This window comes from Oncorhynchus kisutch, unplaced genomic scaffold (assembly GCF_002021735.2).
Source record: "Oncorhynchus kisutch isolate 150728-3 unplaced genomic scaffold, Okis_V2 Okis01b-Okis20b_hom, whole genome shotgun sequence".
Taxonomy (NCBI): Eukaryota; Metazoa; Chordata; class Actinopteri; order Salmoniformes; family Salmonidae; genus Oncorhynchus; species Oncorhynchus kisutch.
In genome coordinates, this window is record NW_022261978.1 from 4,584,077 (window position 1) to 4,606,939 (window position 22,863).

Here is a 22,863-nt window from a genome sequence, read left to right on the forward strand (position 1 = left end):
TCATGCAATAAAATGCAAATTAATTACTTAAAAATCAAACAAACAATGTGATTTTCTTGAATTTTGTTTTAGATTCCGTCTCTCACAGTTGAAGTGTACCTAAGATGAAAATTACAGACCTCTACATGCTTTGTAAGTAGGAAAACCTGCAAAATCGTCAGTGTATCAAATACTCCCCACTGTAGATGATAAAAGCTGCAGCTAAATGCAGGTTACCTGGTGGTACAGGAAGATCAGCCAGGTTGACTGGGCGTCCAGCCTTATGAGACCTGATGGCATCCTGGTATTGCTGTTACACACACACACACACACAGAGAAAAACATTAGTACGATATATCCAAGCAGGTACACATTACAGTGTGTGTGTGAGACGTTTCTGCTGTCAAAATCATGGAACTTTTGGAGTTCTTTCTCATTCTTTGTGTGTGTGTACGTGAACCACCAGTCATTTCTTTGATGTGTGTGTGTGTGAACCACCAGTCATTTCTTTGATGTGTGTGTGTGTGTACCTTGACGATGCGCTGGTGCATGCGTGCCTTGCGGTCGTCTCCTTTGCTCTTGGCCCCCTCTGCTGCAGCTTTGTATCTGTCCATCCTCTGTTGTAACGCTTCCCCTACATTGCCTGGGGCTGGGAGGGCTGTCTCACACACACACACACACACACACACACACACACGTCTCCACTGAGCGACCTGGCACAAAATGGCTGCCGTGCATCAACCAGATGGGAGCTACACATTGGTGATGGAGGTGATTTCCCCCTTTAGAAAGACCCTTTATATATCCAATCCATCATTATTATCATTAATATTATGTGTGTTACCGGAGTCGGCCGCCGGGGGAGCTGCAGGGGGAGCTGCAGGGGAGGGCCTGGAGGAAGACTGGGGAGGAGCTGAACGCTCTACCACTGCATCTCCTGAGGAGAGAGAGAGGGATGAGAAGAAAGAGGAGTTGCGCCGTACGGGGGGGTTGAGATCAGATGTTTAGGGGTCAGGGCAGAATGTACGAAGTGTCTCAGATTAGGAGTCCTGATCTAGGATCAGGTTCCCCATGTCATCTTTTTCATTGTGATCTAAAAGGGAAAACTGATCCCAGATCAACACTCTCTCAGAGACTGAGACACTATGAATACAGACCCTGGTCTTCTAGTCTCTAGCAGGTCTTTAGGGATGAGACAGACACTATGATATAGACCCTGGTCGTCTAGTCTCTAGCAGGTCTTTAGGGATGAGACAGACACTATGAATATAGATCCTGGTCTTCTAGTCTCTAGCAGGTCATTAGGGATGAGACTGAGACACTATGAATATAGACCCTGGTCTTCTAGTCTCTAGCAGGTCTTTAGAGATGAGTTTCAAATGGCAGCCTATAGGCCCTAGTCAAAAGTAGTGCACTATATAGGGAATAGGGTGTCATTGATAAACCAAGCGCACCTGGAGGGGGAGGTAGAGAGCTGAGGTCCACTGGTTCCCCTCTGTCCAACGCCTCTACTACTGGGTCTAGTTTCTGTACAAGAGGAGGTGGTGGAGAGGGGAGAGGAGGTGAAGAAGTGATGGAGAGGGAGAGGAGGTGAAGAGGTGGTGGAGAGGGAGATGAGGTGAAGAGGTGGTGGAGAGGGAGAGGTGAGGGAGAGGAGAGGGAGAGGAGTGAAGAAGTGGTGGAGAGGGAGAAGAGGTGAAGAGGTGGAGAGGTGGTGGAGAGGGAGAGGAGAGGGAAGGGAAGTGGTGGAGAGGGAGAGGAAGTGGTGGAGAGGGGAGAGGTGGTGGAGAGGGAGAGGTGGTGGAGAGGAGAGGTGGTGGAGAGGGAGAGGAGGGTGGAGGAGAGGGAGAGGAGAGGGAGAGGAAGTGGTGGAGAGGGAGAGGAAGTGGTGGAGAGGGAGAGGAAGTGGTTGGAGAGGGAGAGGAAGTGGTGGAGAGGGAGAGGTGGTGGAGAGGGAGAGGAAGTGGTAGAGAGGGAGAGGAAGTGGTAGAGAGGAGAGGGAGAGGAAGTGGTAGAGAGGGAGAGGAGAGATAGTGGTAGAGAGGGAGAGGAAGTGGTAGAGAGGGAGAGGAAGTGGTGGAGAGGAAGTGGTGAGAGGGAGAGGAAGTGGTGGAGAGGGAGAGGTGGTGGTGGGGAGAGGGAGAGGAGAGGGAGAGGAAGTGGTGGAGAGGGAGAGGACGTGGTGGAGAGGAGGTGGAGAGGAGGTGGAGAGGGGAGAGGAAGTGGTGGAGAGGGAGAGGATAGGGAGAGGAAGTGGTGGAGAGGGAGAGGAGAGGGAGAGGTGGTGGAGAGGGAGAGGAGGTGGAGAGGGAGAGGGAGAGGAAGTGGTGGAGAGGGAGAGGAGGTGAAGAGGGAGAGGAAGTGGAGGTGGAGAGGTGGTGGAGAGGGAGAGGATGGTGGAGAGGGAGAGGAAGTGGTGGAGAGGGAGAGGAAGTGGTGGAGAGGGAGAGGAGGTGGAGAGGTGGTGGAGAGGGAGAGGAGGTGAAGAGGTGGTGGAGAGGGAGAGGTGAGGGAGAGGGAGAGGAGGGGAAAGGGAGAGGAGGAGGAGAGGGAGAGGAGGTGAAGAAGTGGTGTGAGAGGGAGAAGAGGTGAAGAGGTGGTGGAGAGGGAGAGGAAGTGGTGGAGAGAGAGAGGAGGTGGAGAGGTGGTGGAGAGGGAGAGGAGAGGGAGAGGGAGAGGTGGTGGAGAGGGAGAGGTGGTGGAGAGGGACAGGAAGTGGTGGAGAGGGAGAGGTGGTGGAGAGGTGGTGGAGAGGGAGAGGAGAGGGAGAGGAAGTGGTGGAGAGGGAGAGGAGAGGGAGAGGAAGTGGTGGAGAGGGAGAGGAGTTGGAAAGGTGGTGGAGAGGAGGTGAAGAGGGAGAGGAGGGTGGTGGAGAGGGAGAGGTGGTGGAGAGGGAGAGGAGCGGGAGAGGAAGTGGTAGAGAGGGAGAGGAAAGTAGTGGAGAGGGAGAGGTGGTGGAGAGGGAGAGGAGAGGGAGAGGAAGTGGTGGAGAGGAAGTGGTGGAGAGGGAGAGGAAGTGGTGGAGAGGAGGTGGAGAGGGAGAGGAGAGGGAGAGGAAGTGGTGGAGAGGGAGAGGGAGAGGAAGTGGTGGAGAGGAGAGGTGGTGGAGAGGGAGAGGAGAGGGAGAGGAAGTGGTAGCGTATGGGAGAGGGAAGTGGTGGAGAGGGAGAGGAAGTGGTGGAGAGGGAGAGGAAGTGGTGGAGAGGGAGAGGAAGTGGTGGAGAGGGAGAGGTGGTGGAGAGGGAGAGGTGAGGGAGAGGAAGTGGTGGAGAGGAAGTGGTGGAGAGGGAGAGGAAGTGGTGGAGAGGAGGTGGAGAGGGAGAGGAAGTGGTGGAGAGGGAGAGGAGAGGGAGAGGAAGTGGTGGAGAGGGAGAGGTGGTGGAGAGGGAGAGGAGAGGGAGAGGAAGTGGTGGAGAGGGAGAGGAGAGGGAGAGGAGGTGGAGAGGGAGAGGAGAGGGAGAGGAAGTGGTGGAGAGGAGGTGGAGAGGGAGAGGAAGTGGAGAGGGAGAGGAAGTGGTGGAGAGGGAGAGGAGGTGGAGAGGTGGTGGAGAGGGAGAGGAGGTGGAGAGGAGGAGGAAGTGGTGGAGAGGGAGAGGAGGTGGAGAGGTGGGGGAGAGGGAGAGGAGGTGGAGAGGGAGAGGAGAGGGAGAGGAAGTGGTGGAGAGGGAGAGGAGGTGGAGAGGTAGAGTCAGGTGGGTGTGTTCCTGTACATTGCCAACATGCCAGATCTCACAATGGCTGGATAGGTCACAGGAGGTTGGTGGCACCTTACTTGGGGAGGATGGGGCTCATGGTAATGACTGGTGCAGAACTAGTGGCAACAGCTGGCATCTAGTCAGACAGGAACACCACCTTGTTTACTTTTACAACACTACATTCCTATAGACAATTATGGACTTTTTACTCCATTTTCCCTGACTCCTAAAAGTACTTGTTACACTTTGAATGCTTAGCAGGACAGGAAAATGGTCCAATTCACACACTTATCAAGAGAACATCTCATCCCTACTGCCTCTGATCTGGCGGACTCACTAAACACACGTGCATCTTTTGTAAATTGTCAGACTGTGCCCCTGGCTATCTGTACATTTAAAAAAACATGACATTTTTTGGCTAAATATAAGGAATTTGAAATGATTTTTACGTTTACTTTTGATAGTACTCAAGTAGTATTTTGCAGAGTGACTTGAGATATTTTCAATTAAAGTATCTTTACATTTCTGACACTGTTAACGATGACGACGTAGTGGTGGAGAGTCGACTTCAAAAGAATTGATTCCTCGACTCCCGGTGTCAACTTCCATTTCTGAGTGTCACGATTCGATTTCGCTAGGAGTCAACTCCTACGATTCAGTATTTTTTAGATAGGAGGAGAATGATTGGTTGCCGTACACAAACACTCAAATCTTTCATAGCGAGCTAGCGAGGGACAGAGAGAGAGAGAGAGAGAGAGGAGAGAGAGAGAGAGAGAGAGAGAGGGGGCACAGTATAGACAGGTCAGATCCTTTAACCCCTAGTGGAGGTCCTTTAACCCCTAGTGGAGGTCCTTTAACCCCTAGTGGAGGTCCTTTAACCCCCTAGTGGAGGTCCTTTAACCCCTAGTGGAGGTCCTTTAACCCCTAGTGGAGGTCCTTTAACCCCTAGTGGAGGTCCATTAACCCCTAGTGGAGGTCCTTTAACCCCTAGTGGAGGTCCTTTAACCCCTAGTGGAGGTCCATTAACCCCTAGTGGAGGTCCTTTAACCCCTAGTGGAGGTCCTTTAACCCCTAGTGGAGGTCCTTTTAACCCCTAGTGGAGGTCCTTTAACCCCTAGTGGAGGTCCTTTAACCCCTAGTGGAAGTCCATGGAGGTCCTTTAACCCCTAGTGGAGGTCCTTTAACCCCTAGTGGAGGTCCTTTAACCTCTAGTGGAGTTCCTTTAACCCCTAGTGGAGGTCCTTTAACCTCTAGTGGAGGTCCCTTTAACCCCTAGTGGAGGTCCTTTAACCCCTAGTGGAGGTCCTTTAACCCCTAGTGGAAGTCCATGGAGGTCCTTTAACCCCTAGTGGAGGTCCTTGGAGGTCCTTTAACCCCTAGTGGAGGTCCTTTAACCCCTAGTGGAGGTCCTTTAACCCCTAGTGGAGGTCCTTTAACCCCTAGTGGAGGTCCTTTAACCCCTAGTGGAGGTCCTTTAACCCCTAGTGGAGGTCCATGGAGGTCCATTAACCCCTAGTGGAGGTCCTTTAACCCCTAGTGGAGGTCCATTAACCCCTAGTGGAGGTCCATTAACCCCTAGTGGAGGTCCTTTAACCCCTAGTGGAGGTCCTTTAACCCCTAGTGGAGGTCCTTTAACCCCTAGTGGAGGTCCATTAACCCCTAGTGGAGGTCCTTTAACCCCTAGTGGAGGTCCTTTAACCCCTAGTGGAGGTCATTTAACCCCTAGTGGAGGTCCATTAACCCCTAGTGGAGGTCCTTTAACCCCTAGTGGAGGTCCTTTAACCCCTAGTGGAGGTCCTTTAACCCCTAGTGGAGGTACTTTAACCCCTAGTGGAAGTCCATGGAGGTCCTTTAACCCCTAGTGGAGGTCCTTTAACCCCTAGTGGAGGTCCTTTAACCCCTAGTGGAGGTCCTTTAACCCCTAGTGGGAGTTCCTTTAACCCCTAGTGGAGGTCCTTTAACCTCTAGTGGAGGTCCTTTAACCCCTAGTGGAGGTCCTTTTAACCCCTAGTGGAGGTCCTTTAACCCCTAGTGGAAGTCCATGGAGGTCCTTAACCCCTAGTGGAGGTCCTTGGAGGTCCTTTAACCCTAGTGGAGGTCCTTAACCCCTAGTGGAGGTCCTTTAACCCCTAGTGGAGGTCCTTTAACCCCTAGTGGAGGTCCTTTAACCCCTAGTGGAGGTCCTTTAACCCCTAGTGGAGGTCCTTTAACCCCTAGTGGAGGTCCATTAACCCCTAGTGGAGGTCCTTTAACCCCTAGTGGAGGTCCTTTAACCCCTAGTGGAGGTCCTTTAAACCCCTAGTGGAGGTCCTTTAACCCCTAGTGGAGGTCCTTTAACCCCTAGTGGAGGTCCATTAACCCCTAGTGGAGGTCCTTTAACCCCTAGTGGAGGTCCTTTAACCCCTAGTGGAGGTCATTTAACCCCTAGTGGAGGTCCATTAACCCCTAGTAGAGGTCCTTTAACCCCTAGTGGAGGTCCTTTAACCCCTAGTGGAGGTCCTTTAACCCCTAGTGGAGGTCCTTTTTAACCCCTAGTGGAGGTCCTTTAACCCCTAGTGGAGGTCCATGGAGGTCCTTTAACCCCTAGTGGAGGTCCATTAACCCCTAGTGGAGGTCCATTAACCCCTAGTGGAGGTCCTTTAACCCCTAGTGGAGGTCCTTTAACCCCTAGTGGAGGTCCTTTAACCCCTAGTGGAGGTCCTTTAACCCCTAGTGGAGGTCCATGGAGGTCCTTTAACCCCTAGTGGAGGTCCATTAACCCCTAGTGGAGGTCCATTAACCCCTAGTGGAGGTCCTTTAACCCCTAGTGGAGGTCCTTTAACCCCTAGTGGAGGTCCTTTAACCCCTAGTGGAGGTCCTTTAACCCCTAGTGGAGGTCCTTTAACCCCTAGTGGAGGTCCTTTAACCCCTAGTGGAGGTCCTTTAACCCCTAGTGGAGGTCCTTTAACCCTTAGTGGAGGTCCATTAACCCCTAGTGGAGGTCCTTTAACCCCTAGTGGAGGTCCATTAACCCCTAGTGGAGGTCCTTTAACCCCTAGTGGAGGTCCTTTAACCCCTAGTGGAGGTCCATTAACCCCTAGTGGAGGTCCTTTAACCCCTAGTGGAGGTCCTTTAACCCCTAGTGGAGATCCTTTAACCCCTAGTGGAGATCCTTTAACCCTAGTGGAGGTCCTTTAACCCCTAGTGGAGATCCTTTAACCCCTAGTGGAGATCCTTTAACCCCTAGTGGAGATCCATTAACCCCTAGTGTGTGGGGTACCTTGGCGATGTGGTAGTGTTGTCTGGCCAGCTCTGACTCTCCTCCCTGCTTGGCGTGGAGGGCTGCCAGCTTATACTCCCTCTGTCTGTTTAGAACACACTGCTTCAACTCTACAGAGAGAGAGGGGAAGAGAGAGAGAGAGGAGGGAGAGAGAGAGTGATATAACAACCAGAATGTTCCAGTGCTTAGGGGACTGCGTTGACATTTACAGGCTGGTGTCTGTCTTCAAAAAGGTGTATGTGTGGTCTACCTGAGTGCCGTGCGTCTGGTTGAATAGGGGTGAGGGGGGAGATAGCAGGTGTATCCGGGGTAACGGCAGTGTGTTTCTGAGGGGGGACCAGGAGGCGGGGCTTAGGAGGGAGGGCAACAGGCGGAGCCTCCCTCAGTGGCTTCTGATTGGTGAACGGGGAGGGCGTCAGCACTGGGGTTGGCAGCCCCTGCTCTTTGATTGGTTTAGGCTGCTGCACGGGGGCTGGGGCAGGCTTTCCACCTGTGGAGACAGGAGGCGGGATTTCCTCTTCGCTGATCGGTTTTCCTTTCTTGGCTGATGTCATCATGGACTGCAACGTCTAGGGGGAGACAACAAGCAAGCAAACATACAATTCAGCTGACTGGAGAAGTAGACCTTCACATGTCGAATCACAGGTTTACATATGGCTAGATGATTGTGGGATCATTTATGTTCCTGGAGCCGCATGTATCAAGCGTCTCATAGGATTGCTGATCTAGGATCAGGTCCATCCTGTCCAGTAATCTTGTTCATTATAATCTTAAGGGAAAAAAACTGGTCATAGATCAGCACTCCTACTCTGAGACACATCATCATACAACCAGCCCATGGTCTCTGGCTCACCTTCAATCCACGGTCGTATCTGCGAGCCTTGCTGGTCTCCCCCTCTGCATTAGCATTGGAGATGGCTGTCTGGTACATGTTAATGCGTTCAGCCAGGCAGGCCTCCAGCCCGGTTGCACCACTAGGAGTGCTGGGGGTGGAGCAGGGGGTGGAGTTAGAGCTTGGAGTGGTGGCAGGTTTCTGAACCTCTTCATCATCATCATCCTCCAAAACCTCATTCAGCTCAGCCTGGGGATGGATAAAGACACATGAATGCATAAAACACACACAGATAGGGAGAGAGAGAGAAAGAAAGACAGACACACACACACACACACACACACAATTCAGGAAAAGTGTTGCCATTGGGAATGAAACAACAACAGATAGGAGGAAGATAAGGACAAGAGAAGTGTGAAGAGGAGTGTAAACATGGTGGATACCAGGAGATCATCATCATCCTCCAGATCATCATCCCCATCATCATCATCCTCATCAAGGTCCTTCATACACAGAGCCGCCATACGCTCGATATCAGCCATGGGAACTGGAGCTGTGGAGAGGCAGGCGGGGTCAGACACACACACACACGGTATCAACCCGGTTCTAGTGGTAGGTTCTGTGGAAGTTATTTCATACAAGATTAGGAGAAGATAATGGGTGAGGATGATGACGATGAATAGGATGATCCTCACCTTTTCCTGTCCCTTTCTTCCCCTGGGACCCGCCCCCGCCCATCAGAGCCAGTAGCTCCGCCTCCAGCTCTTTTTCATTTCCTCCTCCATCCATCCCTCCATCCGGAGACAGATCCAGGAGCAGCCCCATCTTAGAGAGACAAAGAGAGGGAGAAAGAAAGAGAATTGAAAACACAAATGACTGGTGTTATCAATGACAACTTGACTTACAGTTATCAAATCAATGATCAAAATGACGTTACCTGTTTGGCTCGCGCTGCCCCCTGTCCCCTGGGCGGGGGGTTCCGACTGTGACTCATGGAGAGAACCTTGTCAACGGACCTGTGGCACAACTACAACAACACAGTAGAACCAAAGAGACCTATTGTAACATGTGGCAAATAGTTCCAGTAGTTAGCTACATTCAGCTTTTATCGTACACGCGTTGACAGACAAAAATGGCCAGCTAGCTACAGGACTCTGTTGAATTTACACTGCATTTAGCTAGTTGGATACATTTCATTGATATCATGGCTGCTAATAACACATTCGTTGACTGCTCACGTTTTGTGTCAGTCTCTGAAAACGCTTAGCAACAAATTAGTACAGTGACGTTAGCAGTTAGCTAGCTATCAACAGCAAATTCATAGTATCATCCATGGCACAAATGTTGTTTATCCTCATTCGATGTTGAGCAGTTCTGACTTGTAGTAGTTAGCTTGTTAACAAGGTAACGTTAGCTTGCTATAAGCTGCCATGTCATTTGTAAACATTGCCACTAAAAGCTTTGTTTTACCTTGTCATACGTTATCCACGGACCATATGGTGAGCGCTTTCTTAGTCCATACGACGACTGATCATTTCGAAAACATACGTGAGAACCCTAGTCACGTATAAAGTATTGCTAGTTAGAGAGCTTTTAAAAACACGAAAAGGTGTGTACATTGGCTACTTCCTACTTCCTGCATTGGGTAACCATTGGCAACGCGACTACCTCGCTTTACGGCGTTTGAAGAACACGCCCAGAAATCGCTGAAAAATATTCTAACAAGTGTCTAGATGTAAGGTCCAGTCAAAGTTATATGTAAAAAATCTTATATTCGTCACCGAACATTAGATTTGTTTAAATCTTATAGCAAGACAGTTGTGCTTGGTATGCACTGTAGCTATATGTTTCAGTGAGAGTGTTAAACGTTTGATAGCTAGCTAGCAAGAGAGACCACTCACAATCCGTCTTGATCTGCACTGCCAGGTAGGCTAGCTACCGACAGTTGTGACCAAACCAAGAGCTTGAGGAGAAACTAAGATCTCCCATCAAAATTCAAAAGTGTTAGCTAGATAGATGTTATTGGCTAGTTGTCTTTGTTTTGAACGAGATGTTTTGTCAGTGTCATGAAATCTGATATTATTGGCAAATCATTGTTAGCTAACCTAGCCAACTGACACTTTGTCTCTGTTTTGTTTTTGCATAGCATTTGAAGAGCTAGCTTGGGAGGATGACCAAAAAACAAAAGCAAACCACAAGTAAGACTGAAATAACCCCCGTTAAATTCACATCAACTGTATATTGGGGCTTAAATGATCTCCAATACTTTCATTGGCTGAAATCATTCATTCCTAAAGTGAATACCTGGACATAAAACATTCATCCAACATCGTTGAATTTATCTGAGATTATAATTGAACCAGGTAAGTCGACTGAGAACACATTCTCAGTTACAGCAACAACCTGGGAAATAGTTACAGGGATGAATGAGCCAATTGGAAGCTGGGGATGATTAGGTGACCATGATGGTACGAGGGCCAGATGGGGAATTTACCCCAGACACCTTTGTTAACACCTCTACTCTTACAATGAGTGCCATGGGATCTTTTAGTGACCACAGAGAGTCAGAACCCCCATTTAACAACCCATCCAAAAGACAGCACCCTACACAGGGCAATGTCCCCAATCACTGACCAATATTTTTTTGGACAAGAGGAAAGAGTGCCTCCTACTGGCCCTCTAACACTACTTCTAGCAGCATCTGGTCTCCCATCCAGGACCAAACCTGCTTATCTTCAGAAGCCAACCAGCAGTGGGATGCAGGGTGCTATGCTGCTGGCAAGATACTGAAAAACAAAGTGAAAGGTTGCCAGTCCACCCGTTTGCTTGCTAATGTATGTGTGAAAGAAAGGACAGTTCCTTAGCATGAAGTTGATGTTTTCTCTCCAGGTTTCACACCTCCCCAGCCTAGGTCACTCAGGTCAAGGAAGAGAAAGTGCAGTGATGAGTCAGAGGAGAGTGCCCCCTCTGGAGAGACAGTGGAAGCACAGCCCTCACACCTTGAACAGGTAGCCACCAGAAGTTCCATTTGCTGGTTGAGCGTTTGTCAGTTACAATTCAAATGTTGCTATGTTCTAACGGATTCCTCCTCCTCTGCTGTGTGCAGCAGGACACTGAGGGAACAGTGTTAAACACCACCTCTCCTCCTAAAGACTGCCCTCTGACGGCCTGTACTACTCATCCATCTCAGCAGGCTAACAAAGTGGGAGATACCACTGCACCCAAGCAAGAGGGGGATCCAGTGGAGGAAAGTCCGGTTGTGACTGGCTTCGAGGGAGAACAGGCCATTGGAGGGGCTGTGGAGGGGGTGGGCACAGAGGAGTCAGTTCCAACCAATCAGGATGGTGGAAATAGTCCACAGGAAGACCATAGTGTGGAGTCCTCTGTCAAAGATGACGAGGGTAGAGAAGAAGAAGACATCAAGACACAGAGTTTCCTCAGCTTCCCCCCACACCCACTGACTGTAGCACAGCCCCAACCCCAGCCATCCCTGCTTCCCTCCAAGGAGGTCAACGTTGGGGACGGGGACAGTCAAACCGACAATGAAGAGGAGCAGTGTGGAGAGAAGAACCCAAAGCCCAATATGGAGGAGCTCGACAGTGAACAGCAGGAGGCTATAGATGACAGAGGTGTTTGTCTGGGTGGTGGGAGGGAGGGGCCACCAGTGGAGGAGGACAGATCTGTGGAGGAACCAGTGAAGAAGAGGAGAAGGAGAATGGGGATGTGTGGTCTGGGAGAGAGGGAGAGGAGGAGAGGAATAGAGGAGCAGTGGCAGAAGGAACGAAAGAGTGTGACGGAAGGAGGGAGGGAGGGAGAGGAGATGGTGCTGGTGAGGAAAGCGGAGGAGGAGAAAGTGGAGAAAGAGAGAGAGGAGGACATCGGGCAGAGTGGTGATAGTGGTGGTGGTTGTGCCAACCTGGTGGCTGTAGAGGGAACTACAGCAGCATCATCCTCTGATCCGTCCCTCCTTTCATTCATCCCTCCATCCGCTCCTCTGGGGAGTACCACTGAGCAGAGGAAGGAAGAGGAGAAGGAAGAGGGGGAGAAGTTAGATGAGGTGCAGCTTCAGTCAGGGGGAGAGGCCAGCCATGCAGACCCCAGCGAAGTGGCTTATTCTGGGACAGAGCAGGTCACAGGAGAGGGTCTCCGGACCGGCCTGGAGGTGGACCCACTGAGTGAGCAGCCTGTGGTGTTGGTGGAAGAAGAGCTAGACACAGAGGAGGTTGTGGAGAAGAACCAGGAGGGGGACAGGGGGGGCTGTGGGTCTAATGAGCCAGAGGAGAGCCCCCCTAGGGCCCCTACACCATCCTCCACCACCACCCCTACCTCTATCCCTCTGGAGGATGGGACAGAGAGGGAGCACCACAGAGAGGTTCAGAGCTCACCTACACAGAGAGAGGGGGGGGGCTGAAGATGGGGCTGGGACTGGGACTGTGGCCGACCCCCGGGCACTCATTCTGGCTCCGGCTGACAGAGGAGAGTCCACCACAAAGCCAGGTCCTGGAAGGGAGGGGCACAACCAGGCTCCAGTGACACCTGGTGGCTCGGAGGAGAACAACCACGTGAGTGTTTTTGTTGACGTCTTTGTTTGTTACTTTGCTTGTTTGTTTGAGTCCTGATTGTTTGTGTATTTCAGTCCACCACCCCAGACCTGACCAGAGACAACGATGATGCTGCTGTCGTTGATCCGTTTGGAGTGCTGCCTCTGGACGACCTGTCTGACTCTCAACTCAACACCATCACTCTGACGTGAGAGAGGGGGAGGAAGGAGGGGGGTATAGGAGGTAGACGCAGGCATGGGGGGAGGAAGGAGGGGGGTATAGGAGGTAGACACAGGCATGGGGGGGTATAGGAGGGGGGTATAGGAGGTAGACACAGGCATGGGGGGAGGAAGGAGGGGGGTATAGGAGGTAGACACAGGCATGGGGGGGGTATAGGAGGTAGACACAGGCATGGGGGGAGGAAGGAGGGGGGTCTAGGAGGTAGACACAGGCATGGGGGGAGGAAGGAGGGGGGTATAGGAGGTAGACACAGGCATGGGGGGAGGAAGGAGGGGGGTATAGGAGGTAGATGCAGGCATGGGGGAGGAAGGAGGGGGGTATAGGAGGTAGATGCAGGCATGGGGGGAGGAAGGAGGGGGGTATAGGAGGTAGACGCAGGCATGGGGGGGAGGAAGGAGGGGGGTATAGGAGGTAGACGCAGGCATGGGGGGGGAGGAAGGAGGGGGGTATAGGAGGTAGACACAGGCATGGGGGAGGAAGGAGGGGGGTATAGGAGGTAGACGCAGGCATGGGGGGATGAAGGAGGGGGGTATAGGAGGTAGACCCAGGCATGGGGGGGAGGAAGGAGGGGGGTATAGGAGGTAGACACAGGCATGGGGGGAGGAAGGAGGGGGGTATAGGAGGTAGACGCAGGCATGGGGGGAGGAAGGAGGGGGGTATAGGAGGTAGACGCAGGCATGGGGGGAGGAAGGAGGGGGGTATAGGAGGTAGATGCAGGCATGGGGGGGAGGAAGGAGGGGGGTATAGGAGGTAGACGCAGGCATGGGGGGGAGGAAGGAGGGGGGTATAGGAGGTAGACGCAGGCATGGGGGGAGGAAGGAGGGGGGTATAGGAGGTAGACCCAGGCATGGGGGGGAGGAAGGAGGGGGTATAGGAGGTAGACACAGGCATGGGGGGGGTATAGGAGGTAGACACAGGCATGGGAGGAGGAAGGGGGGGGGTATAGGAGGTAGACGCAGGCATGGGCGGAGGAAGGAGGGGGGTATAGGAGGTAGACACAGGCATGGGGGGAGGAAGGAGGGGGGTATAGGAGGTAGACGCAGGCTTGGGGGAGGAAGGAGGGGGGTATAGGAGGTAGATGCAGGCATGGGGGGAGGAGAGAAGTGCTGATATGCAGGTGAGGTAGATGAGATGCAGGTAGATGAGGAAATTAGAAAATACGAGTGAGAGAGAGAGGGATGAGAAGGAGGGATGTGAGAGTTAGAGAGAGGGATGGGAGAGAGAGGGATGAGAAGTGATGGTAAAGGATGAGTGTGACAGAGATGAGAGTCGATGAAGGGATATCTCCATCTTTACCTCTGGGTCTGGAGACAGAGATGAGAGTAGATGAAGGGATATCTCCATCTTTACCTCTGGGTCTGGAGACAGAGATGAGAGTAGATGAAGAGATATCTCCATCTTTACCTCTGGGTCTGGAGACAGAGATGAGAGTCGATGAAGAGATATCTCCATCTTTACCTCTGGGTCTGGAGACAGACGAGTTGTGTTTTCTCAGTGTTCAAAAACAAACATCAGAGAAGATCCCCTGCCAGGTCACTGCTTCTAGATCATCTGCTGGAGGCCTCTCAAATGGCACCCTATTCCCTACATAGTGCACTACTTTAGACCACAGCCCTATATAGTGCACTACTTTAGACCACAGCCCTATATAGTGCACTACTGTTGACCACAGCCCTATATAGTGCACTACTTTAGACCACAGCCCTATATAGTGCACTACTTTAGACCACAGCCCTATATAGTGCACTACTTTAGACCACAGCCCTATATAGTGCACTACTTTAGACCACAGCCCTATATAGTGCACTACTTTAGACCACAGCCCTATATAGTGCACTACTATAGACCACAGCCCTATATAGTGCACTACTTTAGACCACAGCCCTATATAGTGCACTACTGTTGACCACAGCCCTATATAGTGCACTACTTTAGACCACAGTCCTATATAGTGCACTACTATAGACCACAGCCCTATATAGTGCACTACTTTAGACCACAGCCCTATATAGTGCACTACTATAGACCAGGGACCATGGTCAAAAGTAGTGCACTATAAAGGGAAAAGGGTGCCATTTGGGACATATAGTGAGCTCCAAAAGTAGTATTATTTTAGGCTCTGTACTCCAGCACTTTGGGAGGTTGGCAGTATTTTAGGCTCTGTGCTCCAGCACTTTGGGAGGTTGGCAGTATTTTAGGCTCTGTGCTCCAGCACTTTGGGAGGTTGGCAGTATTTTAGGCTCTGTACTCCAGCACTTTGGGAGGTTGGCATTATTTTTGATGGGGGGATGATATTTGTGCGTCTGTACAATTGTTGATGTAGTTATTGTGTGCTATGAATATGGGAACAAATACTTTTACTACTTTAATACAGCCACTACATGACCAAAAGTATGTGGACACCTGCTTGTCAAACATCTCATTCCACAGTCATGGGCATTAATATGAAGTTGATCCCCCTCATTTGCTGCTACAACAGCCTCCACTCTTCTGGGAAGGCTTTCCACTAGATGTTGGAACATTACTGCTATAACAGCCTCCACTCTTCTGGGAAGGCTTTCCACTAGATGTTGGAACATTACTGCTATAACAGCCTCCACTCTTCTGGGAAGGCTTTCCACTAGATGTTGGAACATTGCTGCTATAACAGCCTCCACTCTTCTGGGAAGGCTTTCTACTAGATGTTGGAACTTTGCTGTGGGGACTTGCTTCTATTCAGCAACAAGAGCATTAGTGAGGTTGGGCACTGATGTTGGGCGATTAGGCCTGGTTTGCAGTCGGCGTTCCAATTCATCCCAAAGGTGTTCAATGGGGTTGAGGTCAGGGCTCTGTGCAGGCCAGTCAAGTTCTTCCACACCGATCTCGGCAAACCATTTCTGTAGCCGAATCCACTAATCTGAAGGGGTGTCCACATACTTTTGTATATGTAGTGTATATAAGTGATTTTGTCCCAATACTTTTGGTCCCCTAAAATGAGGGGACTGTGTAAAAAAAGGGCTGTAATTTCTAAACGGTTCACCAGATATGGATGAAAATACCCTCAAATACCCTCATAGTCATTGTATCATTTCAAATCTCAAATCTCATCTAGAACAGCGGTTCCCAGCCTCTTCTGTTCCTGAGAGTAAATCATTGTTTCTGTCTAGAACAGCGGTTCCCAGCCTCTTCTGCTCCTGAGAGCAAATCATTGTTTCTATCTAGAACAGCGGTTCCCAGCCTCTTCTGTTCCTGAGAGTAAATCATTGTTTCCATCTAGAACAGCGGTTCCCAGCCTCTTCTGTTCCTGAGAGTAAATCATTGTTTCTATCTAGAACAGCGGTTCCCAGCCTCTTCTGTTCCCGAGAGCAAATCAGTCAAAAGCTTTTGAGGACCATCTTTCACAGAGTCGCAGAATGTTTTTAACATTAACTATCTTGGCAGTCAAAAAATTGCGACCACCTGCGATAACCACTGATCTAGATATACCACCTGCAGTACCCAGCAATAACCACTGATCTAGATATACCACCTGCAGTACCCAGCAATAACCACTGATCTAGATATACCACCTGCAGTACCCAGCAATAACCACTGATCTAGATATACCACCTGCAGTACCCAGCAATAACCACTGATCTAGATATACCACCTGCAGTACCCAGCGATAACCACTGATCTAGATATACCACCTGCAGTACCCAGCAATAACCACTGATCTAGATATACCACCTGCAGTACCCAGCGATAACCACTGATCTAGATATACCACCTGCAGTACCCAGCGATAACCACTGATCTAGATATACCACCTGCAGTACCCAGCGATAACCACTGATCTAGATATACCACCTGCAGTACCCAGCGATAACCACTGATCTAGATATACCACCTGCAGTACCCAGCAATAACCACTGATCTAGATATACCACCTGCAGTACCCAGCGATAACCACTGATCTAGATATACCACCTGCAGTACCCAGCGATAACCACTGATCTAGATATACCACCTGCAGTACCCAGCGATAACCACTGATCTAGATATACCACCTGCAGTACCCAGCGATAACCACTGATCTAGATATACCACCTGCAGTACCCAGCAATAACCACTGATCTAGATATACCACCTGCAGTACCCAGCAATAACCACTGATCTAGATATACCACCTGCAGTACCCAGCAATAACCACTGATCTAGATATACCACCTGCAGTACCCAGCGATAACCACTGATCTAGATATACCACCTGCAGTACCCAGCAATAACCACTGATCTAGATATACCACCTGCAGTACCCAGCGATAACCACTGATCTAGATATACCACCTGCAGTACCCAGCGATAACCACTGATCTATATATACCACCTGCAGTACCCAGCGATAACCACTGATCTAGATATACCACCTGCAGTACCCAGCGATAACCACTGATCTAGATATACCACCTGCAGTACCCAGCGATAACCACTGATCTAGATATACCACCTGCAGTACCCAGCAATAACCACTGATCTAGATATACCACCTGCAGTACCCAGCGATAACCACTGATCTAGATATACCACCTGCAGTACCCAGCGATAACCACTGATCTAGATATACCACCTGCAGTACCCAGCGATAACCACTGATCTAGATATACCACCTGCAGTACCCAGCGATAACCACTGATCTAGATATACCACCTGCAGTACCCAACGATAAACACTGATCTAGATATACCACCTGCAGTACCCAGCGATAACCACTGATCTAGATATACCACCTGCAGTACCCAACGATAACCACTGATCTAGATATACCACCTGCAGTACCCAACGATAACCACTGATCTAGATATACCACCTGCAGTACCCAGCGATAACCACTGACATGATATACCACCTGCAGTACCCAGCGATAACCACTGATCTAGATATACCACCTGCAGTACCCAGCGATAACCACTGATCTAGATATACCACCTGCAGTACCCAGCGATAACCACTGATCTAGATATACCACCTGCAGTACCCAGCAATAACCACTGATCTAGATATACCACCTGCAGTACCCAGCGATAACCACTGATCTAGATATACCACCTGCAGTACCCAGCAATAACCACTGATCTAGATATACCACCTGCAGTACCCAGCGATAACCACTGATCTAGATATACCACCTGCAGTACCCAGCGATAACCACTGACATGATATACCACCTGCAGTACCCAGCGATAATCACTGATCTAGATATACCACCTGCAGTACCCAGCGATAACCACTGATCTAGATATACCACCTGCAGTACCCAGCGATAACCACTGATCTAGATATACCACCTGCAGTACCCAGCGATAACCACTGATCTAGATATTTCATCTTGTTTCAGTAACACTACTGGTCAGATACATTTATCCATCTTCCTAGAACCAGTACAGTATTTTATAACTTTGTATTGGCTTGTTTTGAAGCCTACGATGAACCCGTATTCCCCATATAGTGCACATTTGGCCCTGGTCGAAAGTAGTGCATTATATAGGGAATGGTGCCATTCTCTGTCTCTCTCTTCCCCTTAACTAGTGAGAAAGAGGAAGAGGAGAAAGAGGAAGGGCATGAAGACGCTACAGAACTGGTCTGTGGCCTGATCACAGAACTCTCCTACCTAAAGTGAGTCTTTGTCTCTTTCCCTCCTCTCCCTCCATCCTTCTACTGCTTCACTACTTTTTCCAAGTGATGACCTTTGACCTAATGGACTTTAGAAGTCAGCCTGATCTGCCCCACAGATTTCTGAGCTCTGATTGACTAGATGGCTGTCTGCTCAGATGGACATAGATTAGGATCTCACCTCCTTAGTTAATACAGGAGAGGAGGAGAAGAGGGGATGAGGTTCTAAATTATGCTGTTAGCTGTACCATGTGTTCCTCTCCCTCCTCCTTCACTACTGTTAGCTGTACCATGTGTTCCTCTCTCTCCTCCTTCACGACTGTTAGCTGTACCATGTGTTCCTCTCCCTCCTCCTTCACTACTGTTAGCTGTACCATGTGTTCCTCTCCCTCCTCCTTCACTACTGTTAGCTGTACCATGTGTTCCTCTCCCTCCTCCTTCACTACTGTTAGCTGTTCCATGTGTTCCTCTCCCTCCTCCTTCACTACTGTTAGCTGTACCATGTGTTCCTCTCCCTCCACTGCTGTTAGCTGTACCATGTGTTCCTCTCCCTCCTCCTTCACTACTGTTAGCTGTACCATGTGTTCCTCTCCCTCCACTGCTGTTAGCTGTACCATGTGTTCCTCTCTCTCCTCCTTCACTACTGTTAGCTGTACCATGTGTTCCTCTCTCTCCTCCTTCACTACTGTTAGCTGTACCATGTGTTCCTCTCCCTCCTCCTTCTCCTCCACTACTGTTAGCTGTACCATGTGTTCCTCTCCCTCCTCCTTCACTACTGTTAGCTGTACCATGTGTTCCTCTCTCTCCTCCTTCACTACTGTTAGCTGTACCATGTGTTCCTCTCCCTCCTCCTTCTCCTCCACTACTGTTAGCTGTACCATGTGTTCCTCTCCCTCCTCCTTCACTACTGTTAGCTGTACCATGTGTGCCTCTCCCTCCTCCTTCTCCTTCACTACTGTTAGCTGTACCATGTGTCCCTCTCTCTCCTCCTTCACTACTGTTAGCTGCATGACAGTGGTGATCAGATGTTTTGTAAGTAGTAGTAAAAACAGACAAATAGCAACTGAAAATAATATCATTCTCTCCCAATGCATCTCTTCCTCCCTCCCCTATCCTTCTCTCTTCTCCTTTTCTCTCCCTCTTGTCTTTCCTCCCTCCATCTCTCCCTCCTTCATCCCTCTCTTTCAGTCGGGTAGTGATGGCTACCCATCGGGAGCTAGAGTCTCTTCGCCGTGGCAACAAGACCGTGAGGCCTCCCCCACGCCGCGTCTTCCCCCCACGACGCTCTGAGATCTAGAATGCCTCCCAAATAGCACCCTATTCCCTATATAGTGCCCTACTTTTGACGTGGGCCCATAGACACTATATAGGGAATAAGGCTCTGGTCAACAGTGGTACACTATATAGGAAACAAGGTGCCATTTGGAACCTACAGCGAACCATCATCGCAACGCCCCCAAAGGCTCATGGTTAATATTCTTCACATAGCGGAGGCTCACTTGAAAGTTGATTTGTATTTATGTTTTGACTTGAATACTCCAGATCAGTTTGAGAACAATGATCCAAAGTATCAACCCAGATGAGAACTGAATGTTTGTTAAGTTATATGGACACAACGTTATAATAATAAAGCTGGTCTATAATACCATTTAAGGGTTATTGTCTTCTCCTCTGCCTTTCCTAATGCTGAGGACATCAGTTTGGAACAGTATGTAGTTACTGTGTTTTGTAGAATGTGTTATAAAATAAATGATCAGGAAGGTGAATCTTTGGTTATTGGTACATCTCCTCATCTCAGTCGTGTCTCTATGAAACATGTGGCTTTAATAACTAACCAGTCTAAAGATTCCCAACCTAAAGATCACCTTTACCACTAAGACCTAAAGTCCACCTGTAGACAATGCCCTATATAGTGCACTACTTTAGACCACAGCCCTATATAGTGCACTACTTTAGACCACAGTCCTATATAGTGCACTACTTTAGACCACAGCCCTGTATAGTGCACTACTTTAGACCACAGACCTGTATAGTGCACTACTTTAGACCACAGCCCTGTATAGTGCACTACTTTAGACCACAGCACTATATAGTGCACTACTGTTGACCACAGCCCTATATAGTGCACTACTGTTGACCACAGCCCTATGGCCCCTGATCAAAAGTAGGGCACTATTTATGAAATATAATGCCATTTGCTGAATACACCAGGTGTAGTAGACCTTACTGTGAAATGCTGAATACAACAGGTGTAGTAGACCTTACCGTGAAATGCTGAATACAACAGGTGTAGTAGACCTTACCGTGAAATGCTGAATACAACAGGTGTAGTAGACCTTACTGTGAAATGCTGAATACAACAGGTGTAGTAGACATTACCGTGAAATGCTGAATACAACAGGTGTAGTAGACCTTACCGTGAAATGCTGAATACAACAGGTGTAGTAGACCTTACCATGAAATGCTGAATACAACAGGTGTAGTAGACCTTACTGTGAAATGCTGAATACAACAGGTGTAGTAGACCTTACCGTGAAATGCTGAATACAACAGGTGTAGTAGACCTTACCGTGAAATGCTGAATACAACAGGTGTAGTAGACCTTACCGTGAAATGCTGAATACAACAGGTGTAGTAGACCTTACCGTGAAATGCTGAATACAACAGGTGTAGTAGACCTTACCGTGAAATGCTGAATACAACAGGTGTAGTAGACCTTACAGTGAAATGCTGAATACAACAGGTGTAGTAGACCTTACCGTGAAATGCTGAATACAACAGGTGTAGTAGACCTTACCGTGAAATGCTGAATACAACAGGTGTAGTAGACCTTACTGTGAAATGCTGAATACAACAGGTGTAGTAGACCTTACCGTGAAATGCTGAATACAACAGGTGTAGTAGACCTTACCGTGAAATGCTGAATACAACAGGTGTAGTAGACCTTACCGTGAAATGCTGAATACAACAGGTGTAGTAGACCTTACTGTGAAATGCTGAATACAACAGGTGTAGTAGACCTTACCGTGAAATGCTGAATACAACAGGTGTAGTAGACCTTACCGTGAAATGCTGAATACAACAGGTGTAGTAGACCTTACAGTGAAATGCTGAATACAACAGGTGTAGTAGACCTTACCGTGAAATGCTGAATACAACAGGTGTAGTAGACCTTACCGTGAAATGCTGAATACAACAGGTGTAGTAGACCTCACAGTGAAATGCTGAATACAACAGGTGTAGTAGACCTTACCGTGAAATGCTGAATACAACAGGTGTAGTAGACCTTACCGTGAAATGCTGAATACAACAGGTGTAGTAGACCTTACAGTGAAATGCTGAATACAACAGGTGTAGTAGACCTTACTGTGAAATGCTGAATACAACAGGTGTAGTAGACCTTACAGTGAAATGCTGAATACAACAGGTGTAGTAGACCTCACAGTGAAATGCTGAATACAACAGGTGTAGTAGACCTTACCGTGAAATGCTGAATACAACAGGTGTAGTAGACCTTACCGTGAAATGCTGAATACAACAGGTGTAGTAGACCTTACCGTGAAATGCTGAATACAACAGGTGTAGTAGACCTCACAGTGAAATGCTGAATACAACAGGTGTAGTAGACCTCACAGTGAAATGCTGAATACAACAGGTGTAGTAGACCTTACCGTGAAATGCTGAATACAACAGGTGTAGTAGACCTCACAGTGAAATGCTGAATACAACAGGTGTAGTAGACCTCACAGTGAAATGCTGAATACAACAGGTGTAGTAGACCTTACAGTGAAATGCTGAATACAACAGGTGTAGTAGACCTCACAGTGAAATGCTGAATACAACAGGTGTAGTAGACCTCACAGTGAAATGCTGAATACAACAGGTGTAGTAGACCTTACCGTGAAATGCTGAATACAACAGGTGTAGTAGACCTCACAGTGAAATGCTGAATACAACAGGTGTAGTAGACCTTACAGTGAAATGCTGAATACAACAGGTGTAGTAGACCTTACAGTGAAATGCTGAATACAACAGGTGTAGTAGACCTCACAGTGAAATGCTGAATACAACAGGTGTAGTAGACCTTACAGTGAAATGCTGAATACAACAGGTGTAGTAGACCTCACAGTGAAATGCTGAATACAACAGGTGTAGTAGACCTTACAGTGAAATGCTGAATACAACAGGTGTAGTAGACCTTACAGTGAAATGCTGAATACAACAGGTGTAGTAGACCTCACAGTGAAATGCTGAATACAACAGGTGTAGTAGACCTTACAGTGAAATGCTGAATACAACAGGTGTAGTAGACCTCACAGTGAAATGCTGAATACAACAGGTGTAGTAGACCTTACAGTGAAATGCTGAATACAACAGGTGTAGTAGACCTCACAGTGAAATGCTGAATACAACAGGTGTAGTAGACCTCACAGTGAAATGCTGAATACAACAGGTGTAGTAGACCTTACAGTGAAATGCTGAATACAACAGGTGTAGTAGACCTTACAGTGAAATGCTGAATACAACAGGTGTAGTAGACCTCACAGTGAAATGCTGAATACAACAGGTGTAGTAGACCTTACAGTGAAATGCTGAATACAACAGGTGTAGTAGACCTTACAGTGAAATGCTGAATACAACAGGTGTAGTAGACCTTACAGTGAAATGCTTACTGACACATTCAAG

At 48.9% G+C, this 22,863-nt stretch overlaps 2 protein-coding genes across 6 annotated transcripts in view; one reads left to right on the forward strand and one right to left on the reverse strand.

Annotated features, from left to right (window-relative positions):
- The window catches only part of LOC109880353 (coiled-coil and C2 domain-containing protein 1A), a 27,458-nt gene extending 18,041 nt beyond the window's left edge, over window positions 1–9,417 (reverse strand). For 3 of the 4 annotated variants that reach the window (XR_004206514.1, XM_031811220.1, XM_031811219.1), the window contains exons 1-11: window positions 9,236–9,416; window positions 8,703–8,792; window positions 8,461–8,590; window positions 8,209–8,318; window positions 7,787–8,014; window positions 7,184–7,502; window positions 6,934–7,043; window positions 1,434–1,506; window positions 824–916; window positions 510–637; window positions 217–289 (exon numbers count right to left, since the gene is read on the reverse strand). Coding sequence is in view for 3 of the 4 variants with exons in the window: in XM_031811220.1 (XP_031667080.1) it covers window positions 217–289; window positions 510–637; window positions 824–916; window positions 1,434–1,506; window positions 6,934–7,043; window positions 7,184–7,502; window positions 7,787–8,014; window positions 8,209–8,318; window positions 8,461–8,590; window positions 8,703–8,759 (1,321 nt within the window). In the remaining variant the exon portion in view is untranslated. Of the gene's footprint in view, window positions 1–216; window positions 290–509; window positions 638–823; window positions 917–1,433; window positions 1,507–6,933; window positions 7,044–7,183; window positions 7,503–7,786; window positions 8,015–8,208; window positions 8,319–8,460; window positions 8,591–8,702; window positions 8,793–9,235 lie in introns of all 4 variants that reach the window. The other variant, XM_031811221.1, reaches the window with a different exon arrangement.
- Window positions 9,384–19,948, forward strand: LOC109884333 (uncharacterized). 2 transcript variants are annotated; one of them, XM_031811224.1, is made up of 7 exons: window positions 9,384–9,500; window positions 9,912–9,963; window positions 10,655–10,773; window positions 10,872–12,327; window positions 12,402–12,514; window positions 18,094–18,180; window positions 19,366–19,948. In XM_031811224.1, the coding sequence occupies exons 2-4, from the start codon at window positions 9,936–9,938 to the stop codon at window positions 12,174–12,176; spliced, it is 1,452 nt and encodes a 483-aa protein (XP_031667084.1). In that variant the 5' UTR covers window positions 9,384–9,500; window positions 9,912–9,935; the 3' UTR covers window positions 12,177–12,327; window positions 12,402–12,514; window positions 18,094–18,180; window positions 19,366–19,948. The 2 variants fall into 2 exon arrangements, with proteins under 2 accessions (XP_031667084.1, XP_031667082.1); XM_031811222.1 differs by having other exon boundaries at window positions 9,385–9,691.
- The last annotated feature ends 2,915 nt before the right edge of the window (window positions 19,949–22,863 follow it).

Coding starts and splice junctions, on each gene's coding strand:
- LOC109884333 (XM_031811224.1), top strand. CDS start 9,936: ATGACCAAAAAACAAAAGCAAACCACAA. Junction 9,964..10,654: donor AAAACAAAAGCAAACCACAA/GTAAGACTGAAA, acceptor TTTTCTCTCCAG/GTTTCACACCTCCCCAGCCT. Junction 10,774..10,871: donor AGCCCTCACACCTTGAACAG/GTAGCCACCAGA, acceptor TGCTGTGTGCAG/CAGGACACTGAGGGAACAGT.